At 40.3% G+C, this 26,017-nt stretch overlaps 1 protein-coding gene across 1 annotated transcript in view; it reads left to right on the forward strand.

Annotated features, from left to right (window-relative positions):
- The window catches only part of LOC149221317 (uncharacterized), a 117,725-nt gene that overhangs the window by 77,381 nt on the left and 14,327 nt on the right, over positions 1–26,017 (forward strand). The window contains exons 4-7 of the mRNA XM_089387358.1: positions 19,506–19,705; positions 19,976–20,145; positions 20,548–20,625; positions 20,794–20,865. Of these exons, the coding sequence (XP_089243484.1) occupies positions 19,506–19,705; positions 19,976–20,145; positions 20,548–20,625; positions 20,794–20,865 (520 nt within the window). The remainder of the gene's footprint in view (positions 1–19,505; positions 19,706–19,975; positions 20,146–20,547; positions 20,626–20,793; positions 20,866–26,017) is intronic.

Genomic DNA, 26,017 nt, shown 5'->3' on the forward strand with positions numbered 1-26,017 from the left:
ACAGAGTTCTAGTCGACGTAGAACACTCCGTTGACCTCCCTTTGACTGAGACCTTTCCTTCTGAATATAGCTAAGTAAATAGGAGCTCATCCATGTGTGGATCATTCTTGAGCTTCCCATGTGTCTCATTCCTCCTACTGACACCTGTAACCTGTAAAACAATGAAAACGACTACAGAATTGCCATTAACTATGGAAAGTGGCTACATTCTGTCGCTGATAAACAAAATCTAGATCAAATAGCACACACAATGATATAATTTGAAAATCACTCAAATACACTCTTGAAATCAACATGTAACAACTTTTGATAGCTTAGGAGGTGTTATCACTCAGGTTGTCCTTAAGCTCCGGAAAAGGATACGGCCGAGGTAACCACAGACCAACTTTGGACTGCAGGTTCTAGCCAACCTGCAATCAGAGAGGGCTCTCTCTTTATGATTTAGCTTTGTTTGGAAATGATTTTAGGCTAGGTCTTGAGTTCAGAGGGTTTTGGTTTTGTTTTTGGTGGGAAGGAAGATGTCTCAAGTAAAGAGGCAAAACATAGTCTGGTAAGTTTCAAACCATTGGGCGTGGAGTCAAGGAGTGGGACTGCTGGTGCGTTTTCTTGGTCACAAGAGAAATAAGGAGCAAGGTAGCTTCTCATGAAACAACACTTAAAGCTTAAAAGGATGGAATGAGGGAGAAGGAATGAGAGGCAACAAAGAATCTCTCCCTCGGCTTAAAAGGCGGAAGGTGAATGAGCTCTGTGTAGGAGCAATTAAGAATTCCTAGACAACTGTCAAAGATGAATGGATTAGGGGGAAACATGAGCCATATGGAATTCATATTCATTTCTAACCCAGATGAAAACATAAAGAAATAGCAAAAAATGAGCATAGAGGGCAGTTAAACCAATTCTAGATTATTCTTTCTTTCTACTATTTTAGACGGTGTATCAAATGGAAAAACAGAGGTAGGAAAACTTATTGAGTCATGTTGCAGCACAAGAATTCCAAATTCACTTCTTCAGAACCATTAGACACAGAGTAGACAGTCTTTCCTCCAAGCCTTTCAGCAGTCTTTGATTACAGAAAACATATCAGGTATACAGTGCGAGTCTCTACTGAAGACTATCAACCAACCGACCCTTTAACAATACAGAGGGTGGTATATATAGGGAAGATTTATCCAAAATTATCTATTACAGCCGACCTAACAGGTCTGGCAGAAAACTGATTACTTTTAACCTAATCTTATCCAGAAATAAATGCAAGAAAATATCTTTGGGCTATGCTGGGGGCAGCTGTATCAAAATGAGTTAATGTCTGTCCTAGTGGCTCTGTGTTGTTCATCTCTCATAACTGTGCTTTGGTCTTTGCGCCCTTGCTGTTCGGTGGCATTGAATGATTCTGACTGTGATTTGAGAGCTAGGACGGGCTTACTCTTCTTGTTTTGACTTTCTGGGGGGCTCATCAATGTTCAGGTGCTTTGAGCCCCTAAAAAATCTTGACTAATACTCTTTGGCTCTTCTTCTTCCTCTGATACTCTTTGGCAATAAGTAGATGTTGTTCTGATGTGCTGTGGGTCTAAATCATCATTTAATGGCCGCTGTTCAGCCTCTGTTTCCTTCAAAACTGTCTTCTGCTCCTTCCGGCAAGCTTCGCGAAGAAAAATGGGTCATTCGGCGCCTTTCGGGCTGGCTGGGGGCCGCAGAATAAAAAGATTCCCTGAAGATTCCCCATTCAGGCCCAAAAAATCTAGCGATGAGCGATTTGCGCCTGGCGCAAATCGCTCATCAAAAAATGCCTCAGAATCTGATTCTAGGGCCCCGAAGTGTGATTTTTTGCCCTTTGTGCCAGAAAAGTGCTGATGACATCAGCATGACGTCAGCATGACGTGACGTTGTATGGTGGGTGACATCAGCGATGACGTCAGCATGATGACGTGGCGGGATGACGTCAGCATGATGTCATCATGTACGGACGGTGACGTGGCATGACACGTGGCAAGGGGCCACACAGGCAGATGACTCGACATGTGACTGGGCAGAGGGGGGGTGACGTAGGGGGGTGACTATGCAGAGGGGTGACGTAAGCGACGACATCACCGGGTAGGAGGCGGTAAGTGGTTTTGTGGCGCACCACCTTTGGGGGGGGAGCAGTTTTGTCAGAGGGGGCTCCGCCACTGCCCAACGCTTGACGCGTGGCGGGAGGTACGGCGGTAATACCGCCCATCTCCCGGACGCTAAAGCTCGGGCGCTTTGGAGATGGGACGGCCCGCCAACCGTCGATCTAGGCGCAGGACGATCGGACAGCTGGCGGCGAATGTGAAGCGACGGGAAGTTAGGGCAGGGAATATTCAAGGAATATTCTGAAGTTTAATATGCGCGCGACGGGGTTTTTAGACTTAGGGAATGGGGGTTATGGGGTTAAAAATGCGCGGGGTTTTTAGGGTTTTTAGGGCTAGGAAAGAGCCTGTTAGCATGACCAGGTGTCATCTAACCCCTGTGATGACTCGGATGGGCTAAAAACAGCCCCGGATGGACCATTTTTTCCCGGACTTACAAAAATATGGCTACATTGCCAGGGGGGGATATTTATATAGGGGATTTTTATATACAAAGTTTTAATAGGGGAAAGGGGAAAACTGATAGGGAGTTATAAAATACTGTTAGTAGTTAATATGAAGGTGATAAGCAGGCGCCAAGGTCAGGGGCCTTAGGCTAATTCTGGGGAAAAGAATTTGTAAAGAGCTGAGATCCTTGAGTGAAGCAGATCTTCACCAAGGCAACTGATATGGATGATGATGAATCTAAGAGGAATCAAGCAGATCTTGACCTCTTTGGGAAGTTAGTAAGGGACTTGGGGAATTGGAAGAAGGGGGAGTTAGTGATGTTCACCTTTGAGCACCTTTGCCTGAAAAACTGCCTGTACTGTGATCTATAAAGATAAAGCACTTCGAAACACAAAATTGATCATCAACCATCATTCTGCAACCATAGCTACCTACCCAGCCTATTCACCTAACATTTTTTTTCTTCTTCATTGGGTGGGTGCATTTAGACTTGCAGACCCAGATTTACAATTTTCTTTTGAATTCCTCCTATCTAGATCTACACTTATTTCTTCCAGGGCCCAGATTAAACAGTTGGGTCCCTTTGATTCTCTACCTATCTACAAATCTGCCAAGATTAAACTGTTTGGACAGATACATTCTCTATATTCTAAAACAGGAAATTGAAACTTAGGGAGACCAAGATTAAGCTGTTTGGCCTTCCCTTCACTGAAAAGCTCATCAAAAATGGAATACATCAGTGGCATTTGGACCAGCACACTTTCATGGCTTCTTGTGGAAATATGGAACACTGCAGCTTGCAAAGTATGACATATTTGGCATGTAAAAATGTCAATCATGAAAGATGAATACCTGCTGCAGCAGGAGGCTAACAGTGGCTCCACCTGGGGATGGATTTTCCTTGTGAAAAGCCAAGAACAGCAGGTCAGACTGCCTTGTATTCAATTGCTGCTGTATTCTGCAAAATTTTTGCTTGGCCGACTGCCTTATTAATCCTACCTACCTACCCTAACCAGCACTTACTTTGCCGTTAGGTAAAATGAAATAGCCAATGTAGCCATTTAAGCATTACAAACATGAATGGCCTCTGTTGCTTGTGCTTGCTGTTACCTGAAATGGAGATCTTGCAATCTGATTTGGCTTTGTTAATTTTTTAGAAGATCAGGTAACTGCTGACCTTCTTTGCTGAAATAAGAAACTATACAAAAGGGTCCTGTAGCATATATACATTATTGCTGGACTGAACTAAAGAACTGTGCAAAAGTTTGGGATAGCTATCATGCTTTAGAATTGGGGGATCATCAACCACTTGATTCTGTGCTTCGCAACCTGCTAGCAGAGAAGAGCAGTAATTTATCTCATCACACAGCTTGCCATCAGATGAATTCTGCAAAACATGGGATAGTACCTGTGATTCTTTGAAAGCTGGCTCAGATGGCACTTGACAGATTTCTGCTGACTGTTCTCTTTCTTCTTCAAATATCCGTGATGGCTGAAAATCAACAGGCAGGGAATCCAATTGAATTTTTTGGTCACATGCTGCCGCTTCTGAGTCTTCCTCAATCTGACATTCACTGGCACTTTGGGGCTGCAAATCTAGTGTTAATGCTTTAGGAGCAGGGCCTGGACTTTCCTCTAGCTGATCAGTAACAGAACATGGTGACACTTGATTATTAACGGCATGATATTTTTCCCTAATAAACTGAAAAGACTTGAAACAAAATGGTAAAGCTCCTTCACTGAAATCAACACATTCTGCATTTTCTTCCTTTTCTTCATAGCTGAGATGGGCATGCTGATCATTGTTTTCAGGCAGCTGATCCTGAACTGTGCTCTCTGCAAAAATAAGATGTAACTCTTCTGCAAGACTGATTTGGTCGTTAGGCTCACAGTCATCATCATACTGATCATATTTGGGCAGACAGTTGAAAGAAGAGAAGCTATTATATTCATACATTATATCAGGAGACTGCTCCATCATGTATGGCGGTATGAATATGTCATCTGTTTTGTAGCTAGTTTGTTTATGAATATCATTACCTTCCTTTTGCAAAACAGATCTGTTCTGGCGCTCTAAACATTCAACTTCCATTGTGCACATCTGCTTCAATTCCTCTGCTTTCTCTAAAAATATGTCAAGTTCATCCTCTTTTTCTGCTTTCAACTTCTCCTCCCTAACTTTCAGATTAACCTCTACATCTACTGCCATGTTCTGCATCTGTTGCATAGTAGAGGGGCTCCTTTCTCTCAGATGAAATTCCATTTCTGGATCAAATGCTGCTGGATAATGTAATAGGGCCAAATCAGGGGGAGGTCTTATATTCAATGGTATAGAATGATAAACTTGATTGAATCGGTCAGAAAATTGCTGAACAGATTCATTTGGAATCCTTTTTAACTGATTATATTCTTCTATGAGCACGAGGAAATTTACTTTGATCATCCATCTATCAAGGAAAATTTTGAATAACTGCTGGAGATTCGAGATGCTTGCCTCAGGCAATGCTTTAAACCAAGTCCCAACTTCACTTTGCAAAGAAAGGGCAAACAGACTAACACTAACATCATCATCCTCCACTTCAAAAATGTTCAAATAATCTTCAAAAGCCTGAATATGCTTTTGGGCAGTAACTCCATTCTCTCCATCAAATCTTGGGAGATGCATGGGATGATTTTTGGGCAAAGGATTAAGCACGGTAGGCAGAATGAGTGGCTTATATCTATCGGGAACCTTATGAGGTGCGTGTTTGTGTACAGGGACTAAATGACTGGGTTCGGTATGAACAGGGATAGGATGATTTGCTTTGACAGTAGTGTCCTCCTTGACTATAAGGTGAGCATTAGCAGCATTTAAAGGATGTTGTTCGGGTGTGCAAGGAGGGCTTTCTTCAACATTTTCTACGGGAAAAACATAAAAGTGAAGTTCAAACAATATGTATAGTAAGATTTCATGGAGGAGAAAGAACATGACCTCTTGGATAATAATCCTGGTCAAAAGACGGATCTGCTCATAAATTTATTTTGGGTTCATTTCTCCAGTGGAGTCTTTATTATGAGGAGGATGTGGAGTCACCAGGTGAATATATTAACTTTGAGTGTCTGATCTCTGTTCACCATCAAAGATCAGAACTAGTCTTGAAAAAGTAGTTATGAAGGTCTGGTTCTCTCAGTGGAGCTTTCTTACCTTCTTCGTGAAACTTTCTGAGGAAGATCCCCAGCGGAGTCGCCATTATGTTATCACTCAGGTTGTCCTTAAGCTCTGGAAAAGGATACGACCGAGGTAACCACAGACCAACTTTGGACTGCAGGTTCTAGCCAACCTGCAATCAGAGAGGGCTCTCTCTTTATGATTTAGCTTTGTTTGGAAAGGATTTTAGGCTAGGTCTTGAGTTCAGAGGGTTTTGGTTTTGTTTTTGGTGGGAAGGAAGATGTCTCAAGTAAAGAGGCAAAACATAGTCTGGTAAGTTTCAAACCATTGGGTGTGGAGTCAAGGAGTGGGACTGCTGGTGCGTTTTCTTGGTCACAAGAGAAATAAGGAGCAAGGTAGCTGCTCATGAAACAACACTTAAAGCTTAAAAGGATGGAATGAGGGATAAGGAATTTATAAAGAGCTGAGATCCTTGAGTGAAGCAGATCTTCACCAAGGCAACTGATATGGATGATGATGAATCTAAGAGGAATCAAGCAGATCTTGACCTCTTTGGGAAGTTAGTAAGGGACTTGGGGAATTGGAAGAAGGGGGAGTTAGTGATGTTCACCTTTGAGCACCTTTGCCTGAAAAACTGCCTGTACTGTGATCTATAAAGATAAAGCACTTCGAAACACAAAATTGATCATCAACCATCATTCTGCAACCATAGCTACCTACCCAGCCTATTCACCTAACATTTTTTTTCTTCTTCATTGGGTGGGTGCATTTAGACTTGCAGACCCAGATTTACAATTTTCTTTTGAATTCCTCCTATCTAGATCTACACTTATTTCTTCCAGGGCCCAGATTAAACAGTTGGGTCCCTTTGATTCTCTACCTATCTACAAATCTGCCAAGATTAAACTGTTTGGACAGATACATTCTCTATATTCTAAAACAGGAAATTGAAACTTAGGGAGACCAAGATTAAGCTATTTGGCCTTCCCTTCACTGAAAAGCTCATCAAAAATGGAATACAGCAGTGGCATTTGGACCAGCACACTTTCATGGCTTCTTGTGGAAATATGGAACACTGCAGCTTGCAAAGTATGACATATTTGGCATGTAAAAATGTCAATCATGAAAGATGAATACCTGCTGCAGCAGGAGGCTAACAGTGGCTCCATTTGGGGATGGATTTTCCTTGTGAAAAGCCAAGAACAGCAGGTCAGACTGCCTTGTATTCAATTGTTGTTGTATTCTGCAAAATTTTTGCTTGGCCGGCTGCCTTATTAATCCTACCTACCTACCCTAACCAACACTTACTTTGCCGTTAGGTAAAATGAAACAGCCAATGTAGCCATTTAAGCATTACAAACATGAATGGCCTCTGCTGCTTGTGCTTGCTGTTACCTGAAATGGAGATCTTGCAATCTGATTTGGCTTTGTTAATTTTTGAGAAGATCAGGTAACTGCTGACCTTCTTTGCTGAAATAAGAAACTGTACAAAAGGGTCCTGTAGCATATATACATTATTGCTGGACTGAACTAAAGAACTGTACAAAAGTTTGGGATAGCTATCATGCTTTAGAATTGGGGGATCATCAACCACTTGATTCTGTGCTTCGCAACCTGCTAGTAGAGAAGAGCAGTAATTTATCTCATCACACAGCTTGCCATCAGATGAATTCTGCAAAACATGAGATAGTACCTGTGATTCTTTGAAAGCTGGCTCAGATGGCACTTGACAGATTTCTGCTGACTGTTCTTTTTCTTCTTCAAATATCCGAGATGGCTGAAAATCAACAGGCAGGGAATCCAATTGAATTTTTTGGTCACATGCTGCCGCTTCTGAGTCTTCCTCAATCTGACATTCACTAGCACTTTGGGGCTGCAAATCTAGTGTTAATGCTTTAGGAGCAGGGCCTGGACTTTCCTCTAGCTGATCAGTAACAGAACATGGTGACACTTGATCATTAACGGCATGATATTTTTCCCTAATAAACTGAAAAGACTTGAAACAAAATGGTAAAGCTCCTTCACTGAAATCAACACATTCTGCATTTTCTTCCTTTTCTTCATAGCTGAGATGGGCATGCTGATCATTGTTTTCAGGCAGTTGATCCTGAACTGTGCTCTCTGCAAAAATAAGATGTAACTCTTCTGCAAGACTGGTTTGGTCATTAGGCTCACAGTCATCATCATACTGATCATATTTGGGCAGACAGTTGAAAGAAGAGAAGCTATTATATTCATACATTATATCAGGAGACTGCTCCATCATGTATGGCGGTATGAATATGTCATCTGTTTTGTAGCTGGTTTGTTTATGAATATCATTACCTTCCTTTTGCAAAACAGATCTGTTCTGGCGCTCTAAACATTCAACTTCCATTGTGCACATCTGCTTCAATTCCTCTGCTTTCTCTAAAAAGATGTCAAGTTCATCCTCTTTTTATGCTTTCAACTTCTCCTCCCTAACTTTCAGATTAACCTCTACATCTACTGCCATGTTCTGCATCTGTTGCATAGTAGAGGGGCTCCTTTCTCTTAGATGAAATTCCATTTCTGGATCAAATGCTGCTGGATAATGTAATAGGGCCAAATCAGGGGGAGGTCTTATATTCAATGGTATAGAATGATAAACTTGATTGAATCGGTCAGAAAATTGCTGAACAAATTCATTTGGAATCCTTTTTAACTGATTATATTCTTCTATGAGCACGAGGAAATTTACTTTGATCATCCATCTATCAAGGAAAAGTTTGAATAACTGCTGGAGATTCGAGATGCTTGCCTCAGGCAATGCTTTAAACCAAGTCCCAACTTCACTTTGCAAAGAAAGGGCAAACAACCTAACACTAACATCGTCATCCTCCACTTCAAAAATTTTCAAATAATCTTCAAAAGCCTGAATATGCTTTTGGGCAGTAACTCCATTCTCTCCATCAAATCTTGGGAGATGCATGGGATGATTTTTGGGCAAAGGATTAAGCACGGTAGGCAGAATGAGTGGCTTATATCTATCAGGAACCTTATGAGGTGCGTGTTTGTGTACAGGGACTAAATGACTGGGTTCGGTATGAACAGGGATAGGATGATTTGCTTTGACAGTAGTGTCCTCCTTGACTATAAGGTGAGCATTAGCAGCATTTAAAGGATGTTGTTCGGGTGTGCAAGGAGGGCTTTCTTCAACATTTTCTACGGGAAAAACATAAAAGTGAAGTTCAAACAATATGTATAGTAAGATTTCATGGAGGAGAAAGAACATGACCTCTTGGATAATAATCCCGGTCAAAAGCCTGATCTGCTCATAAATTTCTTTTGGGTTCATTTCTCCAGTGGAGTCTTTATTATGAGGAGGATGTGGAGTCGCCAGGTGAATATATTAACTTTGAGTGTCTGATCTCTGTTCACCATCAAAGATCAGAACTAGTCTTGAAAAAGTAGTTCTGAAGGTCTGGTTCTCTCAGTGGAGCTTTCTTACCTTCTTCGTGAAACTTTCTGAGGAAGATCCCCAGCGGAGTCGCCATTATGTTATCACTCAGGTTGTCCTTAAGCTCTGGAAAAGGATACGGCCGAGGTAACCACATACCAACTTTGGACTACAGGTTCTAGCCAACTTGCAATCAGAGAGGGCTCTCTCTTTATGATTTAGCTTTGTTTGGAAAGGATTTTAGGCTAGGTCTTGAGTTCAGAGGGTTTTGGTTTTGTTTTTGGTGGGAAGGAAGATGTCTCAAGTAAAGAGGCAAAACATAGTCTGGTAAGTTTCAAACCATTGGGTGTGGAGTCAAGGAGTGGGACTGCTAGTGCGTTTTCTTGGTCACAAGAGAAATAAGGAGCAAGGTAGCTGCTCATGAAACAACACTTAAAGCTTAAAAGGATGGAATGAGGGATAAGGAATTTGTAAAGAGCTGAGATCCTTGAGTGAAGCAGATCTTCACCAAGGCAACTGATATGGATGATGATGAATCTAAGAGGAATTAAGCAGATCTTGACCTCTTTGGGAAGTTAGTAAGGGACTTGGGGAATTGGAAGAAGGGGGAGTTAGTGATGTTCACCTTTGAGCACCTTTGCCTGAAAAACTGCCTGTACTGTGATCTGTAAAGATAAAGCACTTCGAAACACAAAATTGATCATCAACCATCATTCTGCAACCATAGCTACCTACCCAGCCTATTCACCTAACATTTTTTTTCTTCTTCATTGGGTGGGTGCATTTAGACTTGCAGACCCAGATTTACAATTTTCTTTTGAATTCCTCCTATCTAGATCTACACTTATTTCTGCCAGGGCCCAGATTAAACAGTTGGGTCCCTTTGATTCTCTACCTATCTACAAATCTGCCAAGATTAAACTTTTTGGACAGATACATTCTCTATATTCTAAAACAGGAAATTGAAACTTAGGGAGACCAAGATTAAGTTGTTTAGCCTTCCCTTCACTGAAAAGCTCATCAAAAATGGAATACAGCAGTGGCATTTGGACCAGCACACTTTCATGGCTTCTTGTGGAAATATGGAACACTGCAGCTTGCAAAGTATGACATATTTGGCATGTAAAAATGTCAATCATGAAAGATGAATACCTGCTGCAGCAGGAGGCTAATAGGAGGCACTGACATGGGAAAATAAAAGAGAAAGGGTTTAAGAAAATGCTTGGAAGAGAGGTAGTTTTGGGGCTCAACAATTCTTTATAACGATCTAGGTTCAATCTTCAGAGTTCAGTCTATTACAGTTATATTTACTGTGAAAAATTTAATTGATCTGATATTTACATTAATACAACTCATGGCCTATTAAAATTTAATTGATATGATCTTGACATTAATACAACTCATGTCATGTTATTATGGCGGATAATATTCTGAAAAATGGAAACGAGGGCTTTCTCAAATATGTTTTTTTAAATACTTCACCTTAAATCTTTGAGACCTGTTTTGCTTTCACACCAAGGTCTAGCTTGGATTTTGTCTTTGGCAAAGACATAGCAGTTTATGGACACAGTGATGTGGACAAGGCAACCAAGTTCATCGAACAAATCCAAGAGATTCACCAGGCAGTACAGGAACAGCTGGAAAAGAGCCAAGCCAAGTACAAGGCAAGGCATGACAAGCATCTGATGGAGCATAGTTTCCAAGTTGGTGATCAAGTCTGGCTGTATATCAACAAAGATAGAATGCAAGGTGAAGGTAAGAAGCTAAACCAATAAGGTATGGACCTTTCAGGATACTTGATAAAATTGATGAGAATGCTTTTCGCCTTGATCTACTAGCTTACATGCACATCTACTCAGTTGTTAATGCAGACAGCTTGAGACTATTTGAACCTTCGTTAATTGAAGATCCCAAAGAGTAGAGTCAATTCCCTTCTATTGATGATCTGTTACCTAAATATGTTAATGAGTTGCAGGAAGATACAGTTCTTGATAGGAAGGTGAGGACCACACGCAGAGGGAATGTTGAGTACCTCAGGATTGGACTCAAAGGTTCAAATCCAAGCAATGCGAAATGGATAGAAATTGAGCAAGCGAGGAATCTATACCCTCACTTGATTGATGCTTAAAAGAAAACCAACTTTTGGTGGTCCAAAATCTTTTTCAGTGGTAAGGCTGTGATCCAAATTGGATCTTAAACACTCTCTAATTTTCCATAAACTCGTTCAAATTATGCCAAACAGATTCAAGTCTTAGAAAGGTCAAGCTATCAGAAGGAATCCTCATGACAGTTGCAGTTGTGGCCAGAGCGGAGCAACGAGGACCCTCGGTCGAGCGCGCAGACCGTTGGCCCATGGTAAGTCGCACTGGCACAAACTGGCAAAACCGGAGGCTAAGCGCTAATCGCGTATCGCAACCTCAGGCTGAAAAGGTAGGATCCAAGGCCAACATCAAACCACGCTCAGCCTCGTAATTAGCCCTACGAGGACAGGAGAGGGCTCTCAAACGATATATTGTGTAAACTGTTTTCTGTTGTCCTATTCATCATTGTATATACCAGCTTGTTTAAATTCCATTGCAAGAGTGTGCTGTCTTAATTCTTCAGCTTGGGGCCTGAGGTGAAGGCTATAAAGGTGAAGTTTGATTTCAGTTTTGGTTTGGTTTGTTTGAGTTAAGTCTTTTGGTCAATTTCAGTCTTGAAAATGAGTCAATTTGAGTAACGTTCAGTCCTGAAATTGAGTTTTCAGTCAAGAGTTCTGATTTGTTGTGTCGAAGTTATTGACTCCATAGCCCAATGGATGAAGGCACTTCCTGCTTTCCTAGAGATCTGTAGTTCTTGGCACCTCCAACGAGCTACCATCCCCATTGGAGCCAATGTTAGAGTCGGTATTTTCATCCCTCCGTCAGAGATCAAATCCTCTTGTTGCATTTCATATTAGGTGTCCCACCCAGTCATTTGCATTCCATTAGGTGCATAGATCACCTGACGGTAGTGGCATTCCTTCAGTTTCCCTCATGTTATCTACCTATTGGCTCATGTTTGTTCATAAAAAATCATATATAGTCTTCCTTTTATCTTGAAAGTAGCAAAGGTTGTCTTTAGATTTGTATGGTCAGTTAGGTCTAGGGTTTCATTAGGGTTTCGTCAAAAAATTTGTTAAATTGTCCAATAATTGCCAGCAGGCCATGAGTAAGTTTCAACATCAATAAATTGCATCGCCAAATGTTTAAAAATGTGTTTTTCCTCAAAACTCTGTTTTGAGGAAAAAACAGAGTGTTTAGCTTTAATTGTGAAAAATCATGAAAGTTTTGTTATTCTCATTGTAAATTCATTCATTTGCATCCTAGTTTCTTTCCTTAGCTCAAAAGCTCCAACACCTGCAAAAACAAGCAAGCTCAGGTCATTAAATTCATCACAAAGTGAAAAAAGCAGTGAAAAAGTTCAAAAACAGAGTTTAAAGATAAATTCAAATCCAAAACATTATAAAAGTGGGTTTCATGAGCCAAAATTTCAAAAGCTCTTGGTTTATAAGCAATTCCTTCATTTGTAAAGTTCATTTGAAAAAGACAAGTAAGGCAAAGTGATTTTGTTGAGCAAGAGGGAAAAAATTGGGTGAAAATCACTCCTAGTGACCGGCGCGGCACACTGCGTAGGAGGCACGGCGCATTGGTGAGGCGCGGCACACTGGGCCTCAGAACTTAGTGTATTTTTGCACAGGCGCCACATAGCCAAAGAGCCTGAAAAACTTCCAAACTCGCTCTAATCACCCGAAATCGCTTGGAATGGTCTTGATACAAGTAGGTAGACTCTTCAAATCTGTATTCCATCTAAGTTTGATGGTGGTTGGATGGTATGTTTTTTATGGTGCTTGTGAAAAGCAATCAAATGCTACTATTTAAAAAAAACTTTCTACCTAGGGTTTGAAAACCTATTTTGCCAGCAAGTTCATCATCCCTCCATTACTCCCCTATCCCATTTATCCCTGAATTTCATTGTTCCCTAAGTTCCCTAACCCCCCTAAATTCACTAATCCCCTATCCCAAGTTCGCTTTCCCAAAATCCTAATTGTAAAATCCCAAACCCTAACCCTATACAAAACTCCCATAATTTCCCATCTTTCCCTAGCTAACTCTGTCCCAACAGTCCCTAAATTCCCATTATTTTTCCCTCTCCTAACAATCCCTTGTTTCATTGTTTTCCCTTGGTAGTAGAGGTCAAACAATCATCAAAGGCAGTCCAACACAGTTTGACACATCAACACCTATTTCTCAAAGCCAATTTGTCTACCAGCAGTTATGGCATCAGATCCTTCATATGATTATGAAGAAGAGACCCAAAGTGACTCACCCACGTAGGGGCATGCACCCAGGAGGCCTCATAGAGGTGGCAGACATATCAGAGAAGAACCTACCACTCTTACCGAGTTGTAGGCCTGCCCTCTTACCCTCTTTTGTTTCCAGCATCAGTCATGCTATGAATTTTGTGAGAAGGTTGCTCATATTCAGTTTCATCGTGAGTTGGCCCTCTTATTTGTGTTGCATTTGCATGGTGATCAAGCCGCTCTTGCTGGTGTTGCTTTCACATTAACACCAGAAACCATTTCATTGGCAACCGACATACCAAACATTGGAGAACCATGGAATAAGAGGCAGAAGATTGACCGACAACACTATGAACCATATATCAAACCTGGTTTTCTGAGGAAGCTCAAGAGAGTGTTTCCTTTTCGGTTTCTCAAGGATGTGTATGCTCCTTTAATGAAACTCGTCATGAAGTATTTCACCTGTGAGGGCTGGTTCTCCCGCTTGTATGCTTATCACATCAGGCTGCTGATTCATTTCACTCAGGTGCAAATGATGAACATTCCTTATTTCATATGTCGGAACATAGAGAAGATGACCACTCTTGTGCAGCACAAGACCCTTCAACAGCAGTTCAACAGGCTTTATCATTTTGCTCTCATCAAAATTGTGGTCGTTCAACAGCTTGGTTTACAGGGCATCACATGGTATGACTTCATCTCTCGTGAGTTTTTCAGAGCTTCACAGGGACCTTCAGAGGTTGGGCATGAGACAGGTGGACCTTCTTATCAGCAGGGCCATGAGATCGCTAGTGTGCCAGTGTTCATCTCTTATCAGAGAGGCACTAGACAGTTGTTTGCAGCAGTGAAGCGAGTGTTATCTCCACCCGGGGTGGAAGGGGCCTTGCTTCCTCCATCAGCACAGCAGGTTCAGGACCGAGGCAAGAGGCCTCTACAGGAGGAAGGACCATCAGGTGAGCGAGAGACTGATTTCATCCTCATTGAGGGTGATGATACTGACATGGGCCCACAAAGTGCAAACCTTAGATAGATCATCAAGGAGCAACAGGAAAACATTGATGCCTTGTCCACCAACTTGGATAGAGCCCAGTGGACTATACAGTATTTGGAGCAGAGGAACAAGCAGCTTGAGGATCAGCAGGTGGTGATGGAGTTACAGAACATTCGGCAAAACCGCCAAAGTGCCCGAAGGAGGAGGATAGAGTTCACTTCATTGGAGCAAGAGATCAATGCCGATCGAGAGTCATGGCTTGAAAGAGTCAATATCCACTTGGAGAGGAAGCTGGAGAAGGAAATAGATGAGAAGAATATTCTTAGAAACTTGTCATATCATTATTTGTCCCGGAATTTGGTGTGTCAAGCAAGAATCAGGAATTTGAAAGCTAAGTTGAAGAGAGCATCAAGGAGGAAAAAATAGGATGAAGGACTTAAAATCTTGGCTAAGGCTTCCTTGGCCCATCATAGCACTTAATAGAGAAGGCTCAAACCAAATTTCAAGAAATTTGGAGCAATTTTTGCATTTTTGTAAATTTTTGGCACAAAAAACAGATTTTTCCTCGCTTTTTCTAGAGGGCTCTAAATCACAAAAACTTTGCATTTCTGGATTTTTCATGGAAATTTATGCTTTCCTACCTATGGCCAAGAAATTTGGGCAGGTTTTGAGCCCTCAAAAGCTCAAAAAAACCTCAAAAAATGACCTCACTACCCCTATTTTGACACACAGGAAGCAGTGTTGGGAGAATGGACTTTTGGAGGGGCAAATGGAGGCCAAATTGAACAATTCTACTTGGGTTGGAAAGTATATAGGCAAACCTTTCCAACAAGCACACTTGGAGTGCATTTTGACATCAGGAAGGCCTCCAAAAGTGGGTCCAAACAGGTGCTACGCATAGAGAATCAGGCGCCGCGCATAGAGGAAAAATTGCCAGTTTGACCAAGTTTTGCTCTGTTTTTCACCCAGCTTTTGCCAGTTTGACTTTTTCACATGCTCAGTGTCAAATTTATGATGTAACCTAATGTAAATTGATAGATCTTGATGTAATTATGTCAAATTTTCACTCATGAAGGTAGATTCATCCATAAGAAGTTAGTTTGCAACTGAATGAATCAGTTTCCTAGTTTTTAGAGGCAAGTTGTTCCACTGCCTACATTTTAGTTCTTAGTTTAGAATTTGTTGGAACAGCTCCTAAACTTATGAGATTGACCCCTAGAGGCTAGGATTAGTTGTTGGTTGCCTATATCTTATGTTTTTTTAGTCATTAGCATGGTTGGACTCTTGAGAAAGCCTTGAGCTTCATTGTACATTCATTTTCAGTATTTTGGCTAAGGAATTGAGACCAGGATTTGCAGCACTCTTTGGGATTCATGTGGAAATTTGTATTGGTATAGTGCTTCTCTTTGTAATTGTGAATTTTGTTTATGTATGCCATCATCTATCTTATTTCTTCTGAACTAAACAAACAAGAGTGTAAGTAGAATTCATTGAAAGTGCAATGCTCTACTTGAAGTTTGCTTTAGTTGTTTGATGTTTTCAGCTGCTTGGGGAGGATTCATGATTGCCCTTGCCCTCTTCAACACCTCACCTGTCTTTTCCCTCTATCTCATTAAAATTTAAGTGCCAAAACAATTGCCTACTAGTGGGCCCCAGTATTGTAGCAATAATGCTACAACTCCTGGGGCTTCCTATCTCTAATTTTATCAACCCGGTAGTTCGTACAAACTTGGAAGCGACGGTGCTGTATGCACAAGTACTAGCTCTTGCCACAGCTGTCACTTGGTCAGCTGGCACAAGTCCGCTAGGAGCTTAAGCCAACTTCTATGAGCTCTTAGAAGAAGCTTTTTAATTGATGGATGAAAGCTAACTCAAAGGAAGCTAATCACTTGTGGAAAGAAACTGAAAGCCAAAAAGAAATACAAACCCTAGCAAACCCTAATTCTACTAACTAGTCCTACTGATGCAAAAAGGAGAATGCAAACTACGAGAAGAGATGCCTTACTTCTAGGAAGGTAAAATGCATGTGTCTAAGTTATTACTATCTGAAGAAAACATATTTTTGTATTTTTGCTTAAGTTGTTGAAATTATCATGCATGTGCTTCTAACTAGTTCTCCATTGTGCAGGGATGGATCAAGGGATGAAATGCTTTGGGAAAGGTTGGGATGGTACAGAGAGGGTCTAAGGGATCCCTAACATTATTTCTAAGAGTTTCACAAAGTCTGGATGACATGCAACCGTGTTTATGAACTTCTACAGGAAGTCTGCAGGGGTTTCTACAGGATGTTCTGCAATTCTTCTACAAGATGTTTCAAAATGGGATGTTTGAGGATGGATGGTTGATGGAGGATGCATGGATGGTTATGGAGGTAGGATGGGGGTCTGAAGTGACCCAGGAACTAATGGATGGAGTGGTGAGATGATGTGGAAGGCTGACTTGCATCAACGAAGGTGTAGGCAATGGAAAAGCAAGAAGGTAGGGTTTCGTGGCAAAAGAGCAGATGGGAGATGAGGAAACAGACTTGGTGATGGAGGAGCTGATCTGGATGAGGCTCAGATGAACGAGGAGGTGATGAAGGTGATAGAGATGCCCTGCACAATGCTCATTCAAACGAATCAATGAATCCTTGCAAACAAACCAAGTCCTAGCTAACTTAATCCAACTGTCAATGAAATGAATAAAAAACAGCTTTGTTTGGAAAGAGAACCATGTACATCACGTGAGTAAGAACATTCAAAAAGATCTAAATGCATGACAAACTCCTACCAATCGATTCTAACCATAAAAAGCTACTTTAACCATCACAAACAACCAAAATAACAAAGCAAGATCTAAGAGCAGATTTCATTTTAAGAACGCAGCAAACACATAAAGATAAACAAGGGAGGTACTGAGCGCTTGAGATGGGCCCAACCCCAAGAGCTACAGCCTCCCAAGAGAGATTTAGAGCTGGTGCAAAGCTGGATTCATCTTTATTAATCAAGAATGAAGAGTTACATCAAAACTGTCCACAAGGAGAACTTGAAAATGAGCTGACAGCAAAACTAATCTATGGCCTAAAAATCGAACTACAAAATGACTACAACAAGACTATGAAATGACTAACTATTGGCTACAAAAATTACTAACCACTAGCTAACCCAAATGAGGCCCTAAGCCTTCTTATTTATACAATTTGAGGACCCAACAGTCCTCCTAAAATTTAGGGACTTGGCTGCCCAAGACTTGTAGTTAACAGCAGTCCTACTTGACTTGCTTGGCTGCCCTTGTGCTCATTGATTTGGTGACCTTTGAACTCCGAGCTGATGGTGGAGAATTCGAGGTAAGGGCCCATAAATGAGGGGGACACCTTCCTACAAATCCTCTAGCTTGTTCTCCCACGAATTTGGCTGCCAAGTGCTCATTAAGACCTTCATTTTTGTCTCCAAGTTGACCAAAAAGGCTACACAAAGCACCCATTAGACTTGTTGGCATAATGACTAACCAAATTCACTCTATTAACATAAAAATAATCAAAAACATGCAATAAACAAATGAGAATGGTGGATTAAGTCAAACTAGGAGGTTGAATGAGCCCAAATAATTGCACATTTTTGGGGCTCATCACCTACCTTGCCCCATCGAGATCTCTGCAGAACTGAGCCTCAATCCCCGCACCCCAAAATTTGCTTTCCCCTTGATTCCAAAAAAACCCCCAAAAAATCAAATAAAAGCCTTGTACTTCATACCTAGCCTAAAATCAGTTTTTATTTTAATCATCTCAAGCCCCATCGATTATCTTTTGCTGAGATTGACCCGGAGAGAGCCCTCCCCTGTCCTCATAGGGCTAGATACGAGGCTGAGCGTGGTTTGATGTTGGCCCTGGATCTTACCTTTTCAGCCTTAGGTAAATATAGGCACTAATAGCAGGGCATCCCCCTCGGTGAAGGAAAGCCCCGAAGTGCCCGGACTCGAAATCGTTATGAAATGCGGAAAAGTAATGCATTCGGTTCTGTAGCGCGGGATTCCCCAAATCGACAGGATTTCAGAAGGCTTCGAGGCAATAAGCAGTTTTGACTGAGTCCTACCCGATGCCACACATCGAGCGACACACGTTCGGCGGATGAGAGAGAAAACCGGCCGCATCGGGTAGGTAAATGTCATGCAACTTACCCGCCCGATATGAGTGACGACTGTAGGATCTGGGGGGCCCAGATTAACAGCGGAGGTGCATCCCGATAAACGACCGGAATTGATAGGTGATAAAGAAAGATTATAGGGGATTTGAAGTCCGACGTGGACAATGAGTTGGCAAAAGAGTCGTGATTCGCGAGCAATCTTGAAGAAAACGAAATTAACGGCCATTCAAATATGATTCAAGGAATATGACACTCAGTTCGTTAGGAAATAGGTGGCCACCTCCCTGCGAGGCATTACCCAGTGATGATGACGCAGAGTAGAGGAAATTGAATTGATAGAGGCAGGGAAACCAGAAGGCTGGGAAGCGGAAATGAACAGTCAAAGAACAGACTGGCTTTAAAGCCATGAATTGACAGAGACAGAGTAGGCAGTGACAAAGAGAGAGTTAGTTAGACGCAAAAAGCAAGAGAAAAGAACAGAGAGTAGAAGCCGAGCTGACCTGAAGGCAACATCAAGCCAGACAGAGCCAGAGAGAGCTAGAGAGTCTGTGTACTCCAAAGAAGGCTTGAGAGGTTCAAGCAAACTCCTCGACATAGGCCTGTCATACTACTATGACCCTTAGAGGTCAAGTTTCAGTAAGGAGAGTATGTTTACTCTAGTCCTACTGACTTATATTTGTTAAGTGAGAGTCAAATTGAGCTCACTATTGTAAAATTCTACTTGAAAACATATAGAGAGGCCACCACTGAAGGCTGGACCAGGAGACATAGCCCAGGAGCATTGGGTGAACTCCTTATTAAACTTGTTGTGTTTACATGTTTGATTGTTATGTTTTCTCTAACTGCCTCAGTGTCTATGTATTCTAGCAATCTTATCGGTCAGTTGCATAAATTAACATAGGCACATCCATGCACATGAGTCTATAATACCTTTAATTCTTTGTCCTGAAGAAATTCCAAATCAATATTGGAAGAGGCCATCCGTGGGTGGTATCCTATCTTGATCAGTTATGAGGACATTGAACAAGAAGCCTTGGCTTCTCTTGTTGTGAACAAGCTTCGTGGTGCATTAAAGGTTGGCACTTTGAAAGCTCCTGGATTTGGAGAGTGGAAAAGCCAATATTTGGATGACATTGCTATATTGACTGGAGGTATTTTTCAAGTTTAGCTACATTAAGTACTTACATGCACTAAGAGCTTAAGTACAAAGCTCAGTGTGTATATAAGCAGTCTTATATCATTTGTTGTGGAAACAATATTTATTTGGTAATGGGTTTGCTCTACAAGTTCAACTTTTCATGTTAATAGGATAAATTCTCACTGAGTGAGAGGTATTGAGAATAAAATCTCTCCACTATGTCTATAGTCACAGGTTTCTAATATCTTATGTAGATATTGTTTTTTATTCTTTCTCTATGCAGGCACTGTTATCAGGGATGAAGTTGGATTTTCCTTGGATAAAGTTGGAAGTAAGGTTCTGGGTACTGCTGCCAAGGTGGTACTTACCAAGGATTCAACAACGATAGTTGGTGATGGGAGCACTCAGGAAGTTGTTAATAAAAGAGTGTCTCAAATTAGAAGCTTGATTGAGGTGTGCTATTTCTCTATAACTTAAAAATAGGTTGCTTTATCCAAATGGAGGCTTGAAGTTATTGTCTTGTTTTCTCTGTATAGCCACCATATATTGTAAAGTGGCCATCACCTTGTGGGGAGGGATCTCCTCATTAATATCATTCATGATGATGGTATTAATCTCAAATTTGACTTGTGAGTTGTCAAGACAGGAGTGTAGAAAGAAACAATTTTGATGCACGGTTTATACTTTGAATATATGTGCCTCTGAAGGAACATGCAACAATAATTACAAACATTAAATTTAAATAACTTAAGGTTGCTTTAATATTAGAATATGTTTGACTTGATAGTTAACTTCCCTATCAACCTATTTTATCAAAGGTTTTCACCAATGATATCATTCTCACTTTCTTTGCAGGTTGCAGAACAAGACTACAAAAAAGAAAAATTGAATGAAAGAATTACCAATATTTTTGGTGGAGTTGTTGTTATCCAGGTAAAGTTTGGCATGGTTGAATTAATGGTAGCTATTTGTAACAATTCCCTGTTATTGGCATTATAGCAAATCTGAATCTAGTTGATGGATGTTGGTGACTGCATTTCAATGTATATTTGTTTAAAGTAAGAATGGAGGGTATATGATAGTGTTCATAATTGTTGATAGGTGGGAGCACAAACAGAGACAGAGTTGAAGGAAAATAATTTAAGAGTGGAAGATGCCTTGAATGCAACAAAGGTATGCATGCATAACATTATGCATAATCAATTACGAATATAATTTGTATTTGCAAAAACATGTTGTGATACGAAATAAAGTTGAATAATGAATGTTAATTGAATCTTGTCATGCATGGAGCTACTACTATATCATAGGAGTATAGGAAATAAGTGCTTGCAACTTGGACTTATTTGGAGTGAGGCTTTCAACTGTTGTTGTGTGGGATTGGTGTTTGCAACAATTTCAAGCTAAGAATCATGTCCAACAACATAAGGATCTAATTTTCTAAATATTAACAGTGGTCAGGAGGATGTATTATGTCTAACATTAGTTTTCCTAGTTAAGCATAGTATTAGTCTTTGGAATAGATCTTAAATTCCTATTTATGGTCAAAGTATGGTGGAGAGAGGGTTGATTGCCTAAGAATGAGACAACGCTTGGTTTGATTGATTTGGCTACTTGGAACTTGGAAGTGTACCCTTGTTATGAAATCGTTTGGAGGGGAATCCCCTTGTAGGGGCTATTACAACATCGATTTTCTCTAGTGTAGCATGTTGGCAATGTGTTGGTAGTATTTTTTCTTCCCGCCTGTTCCAAGTCTCTTGTTGTGTATCTTCAAAAGTGTTTGGACGATAGTCACCTTGTTTTGATGGAACATGGATGTGAGTAGAGAAGGTTGTGATTTGGTGAGATGCCTTATTTGGAGTTGGAGGACAGGGTAGTTGTATCTCTTTTGGGCTCATCATATAAGTAGACGGGTGTTATGAAACCAGCTCACAAAAAGATAGATAAACGCCTTCAAAATAAGCCTCTTCGAGGGGGCAACCTCCTTTACATTACACAAGTGAACAATTCTTGTATGATACAAATGACAAGACCTCCTTTCTATATATAGGAGTCTAAGGGGTCATAATATAATCAAAGCCGACATAACAATAATAATGTAAGGGCACAATAATAACAATAGTGGGCTTCTATGGGGTACAATAATAACAATATGGGGACTACATGGGCACAACAATATAATAAGGGGGTTGTACTAATAACAATAAGGGGTTACACTAGTAGTATAGGGACCTAACATGCCCCTCTCCTTCAAAAAGTGTTGTCCTCAATGCTTGAGTAGTTGTTGATGCTTTTATAGAAAATTCATGTCCTCCCATGTGGAATATTCAGTAGGTAAGTTCTTCCACTTGATGAGATACTCTGAAATTGATCAATTTCGTAGTTGTCGTGTTCTTTTTTCTGTGACTATTCTAGGTTCCAATATGATTTTTCCTTCCTCATCAAGTTCTGGCAATATTGTTTGAACTGCAATCTTCTGCAACTTTTGAATGAGTGGCCACACTTCTTCGTCCTTCTTTCATTCATCCCTTGCTTCGTTTATCCAATCTGGTTGGATAATAGAAATAACACAAAACAATGCTACCACATCCTCATCCTTTCTTGAGAGTGCATCTGCAACAACATTTTGCTTCGCTTTTTTGTAGATGATTTCAAAGTCATAACCCAACATATTGGTGACCCATTTTTTCTGTTCTTCTAAAGATAATCTTTGTTCTAAAAAGTATTTAAGACTATCATGATCCATTTTTACTTGAAGTGTCTTCCCATTAGGTAAGGTCGCCATTTCTTAAGTGCATGTAATATTGCCAACATTTCTTTCTCATAAATAGCTTGCTTGGGATGTAGCCGTAAAAATACCCAATTGCCTACATCAAAACTTCTTTCACTACGCTATTGATTTGCCTGTTGTTTCATTTGATTCTGCACCAAAGTGGCATTGTCCTTTAAAAGTTGGAGAACTTGTTGTTGATGCTCGATGTGATCTTTAACTGCTTGAATCTTTTTCTTCTTGATATGTCCTTCTATCTTGAGAGTTTGAGGAGTGGTAATTTCTTCCAATGCATTACAAGATATGGTCGGATTCATTTCTTGATGCTCGATGTGATCTTTCACTTCTTGAACATTTTTCTTCTTAATATGTCCTTCTATCTTAATAGTTTGAGGAGTGGTAATTCCAGCCAATGCATTACAAGATATGGTTTGATTCATTTCTTCTTTCTCGATGTGATCTTTCACTTCTTGAACCTTTTTCTTCTTGATATGTCCTTCTATATTGAGAGTTTGAGGAGTGGTAATTCTTGCCAATGCTTTACAAGATACGGTCGGATTCATTTCTTCTTTCTCCGGGGTTGGTTCCTGGTGTATATCCTCTTCTTTTGATTTTTCTTGATCATTTTCTTCCTCCTCTCCACAATCAATGTAAAATAATTTCTTCTCAGCACGCTTATGACCTTTAATGTGTTTGATTCCTCTTTCTAACCCCGCAAGTCTGATCAAGATTGGATTCTCCAAGTAAGATTTATGCCAAATCACCCACGATGACCTGATTATAGACTAATTCAGTAAGGAGAACTTGTACAAAGTACCACATGTCACTATTTTACCTTTGTACCTGAAACTAATACATAGGAAACTACAGGCCGTCCTCTTTCTGAAACTTCTTACGCAATTTCAATCTGATGCTCAAAACAAAAGTTATGACAATTTTTCCCAGGTCACCTGTTTGGAATGTAATTCAGGAGTCTGCAAAAACCCTAATGTCCTCAGATCATATCTCTGAAAATATAGCGAGACAAGCTCTGAAATTTGGACCTGAAGTTTAGAATGATTTCGGCTCAAATGGGTTTTTTTTAGCTTCTGGAACGTTGCAGAGAAAAAAAAAAAAAAGTTATAATGAAAATTCCACAATGACCTGTTTTGGAGTAGCGAAACCCTATAATCCAAAGCTCTGATACCAATTATTATGAAACCAGCTCACAAAAAGATAGAAAAGATAGATAAACGCCTTCAAAATAAGCCTCTTCGAGGGGGCAACGTCCTTTACATTACACAAATGAACAATTCTTGGATGATACAAATGACAAGACCTCCTTTCTATATATAGGAGTCTAAGGGGTCATAATATAATCAGAGTCGACATAACAATAATAATGTAAGGGAACAATAATAACAATAGTGGGCTTCTATGGGGTACAATAATAACAATATGGGGACCACATGGGCACAACAATATAATAAGGGGGTTGTACTAATAACGATAAGGGGTTACACTAGTAGTATAGGGACCTAAGTTGAATAATGAATGTTAATTGAATCTTGTCATGCATGGAGCTATTATTATATCAAAGGGGTATAGGAAATAAGTCTTGCAACTTGGACTTATTTGGAGTGAGGCTTTCAACTGTTGTTGTGTGGGATTGGTGTTTGCAACAATTTCAAGCTAAGCATCATGTCCAACAACATAAGGATCTAATTTTCTAGTTATTAATAGTGGTCAGGAGGATGTATTATGTTTCACGTTAGTTTGCCTAGTTAAGCATAGTGTTGGTCTTTGGAATAGATCTTACATTCCTATTTATGGTCAAAGTATGGTGGAGAGAGGGTCGATTGCCCAAGAATGAGAGAGTGCTTGGTTTGATTGATTTGGCTACTTGGAACTTGGAAGTGTATCCTTGCTATGAAATCGTTTGGAGGGGAATTCCCTTGTAGGGGCTATTACAACATCGATTTTCTCTAGTGTAGCATGTTGGAAACGTGTTGGTAGTATTTTTTCTTCCCACCTGTTCCAGGTCTCTTGTTGTTTATCTTCAAAAGTGTTTGGACAATAGTCAACTTGTTTAGATGGAACATGGATGTGAGTAGAGAAGGTTGTGATTTGGTGAGATGCCTTATTTGGAGTTGGAGGACAGGGTAGTTGTATCTCTTTTGGGCTCATCATATAAGTAGACAGGGCATTTAGTGGTTTGATTGTCTCTCGAGTATAAATTGAGAGAAGGATAATAAAAAGAGCTTAAAGATGTTAAGTATAGATGAAACATTATGTAATGTACCCTAGTTTTGGTAGAAATATCATTGTTTTGGTTTGCATCCTCATGTGATAGCAACCTTCATTCTCTACCCATTCTCTATATTTGACTCCCTATTATCTTTTCTCTATGATCCTCCTTTATCTAATCTCTATATATTTCTAGAACTTGGAGGCCATTGTTATGGAACCAGCTCACAAAAAGATAGAAAAGATAGATCAATGCCTTAGAATTCAGCCTCTTCGAGGGGTCAACCTCCTTTACGTTACACAAATGAATGATTCCTTGATGATTCAAATGACAAAACCTCCTTTCTATATATAGGAGTCTAAGGAGTCACAATATAACCCAGACGACCTATCAGTAATGATATAAAGCCACAAAAATAACAATAGAGGGATTCTATGGGGCACAGTAACAACAATATGGGGGCAATAGGGGCACAACAATATTAACAAGGGATACAACTACAATAGTAATGGGGTAATCACTAGTATTATAGGGACCTAACATGCCCCTATCCTTTAAAAAAAGTGTTGTCCTCAACGCTTGAGTAGTTTTGGATGCTTCTGTATAAAATTCTCATCCTCCCATGTGGAATCTTCAGTCAATAAGTTCTTCCACTTGATGAGATACTCCGAAATTGATCGATTTCGTAGGTGTCGATTTCTTGTTTCTGTGACTACTTCCGGTTCCAATATAATTTTTCCTTCGTCGTCAAGTTCTGGCAATATTGTTTGAACTGGGAGCTTGTTGCTGATAACCTTCTTTAAACATGAAACATGGAAAACTGGGTGCACTCGAGAAGCTGCAGGAAGCTCCAATTTGTATGCCATCGTACCAATCTTTTGCAACACCTTGTATGAACCATAATACTTTGGTGATAATTTATTATCCTTCTTAGCTTGCTTGAGGGACATTTGTTTATATGGTTGTAGCCGTAGGAATACCCAATCACCTACATCAAAACTTCTTTCACTGCAATGTTGATCTTCCTGTTGTTTCATTCTATTCTGCGCCAACACGAGGTTATCCTTTAAGAGTTGGAGGACTTGTTGTTGATGCTCGATGTGATTTTCCAACGCTTGAACCTTAGAATTTTCTCTTAAATATGATGTGATGGATGGTGGCTGATATCCATAAAGTGCCATAAATGGGGTCATTTTTGTTGTTGTATGGAAGGAAGTGTTATACCACCATTCAGCCAGAGGCAACCATTTGACCCATTGTGTCTGTTTATCAGATACAAAGCAACGAAGATATCCTTCCAAACATTTGTTTACTATCTCAGTTTTCCC

Source organism: Pinus tabuliformis, chromosome Q (genome assembly GCF_031772625.1).
Source record: "Pinus tabuliformis cultivar Carrire ecotype Pingquan chromosome Q, CPIR1, whole genome shotgun sequence".
NCBI lineage: Eukaryota > Viridiplantae > Streptophyta > Pinopsida > Pinales > Pinaceae > Pinus > Pinus tabuliformis.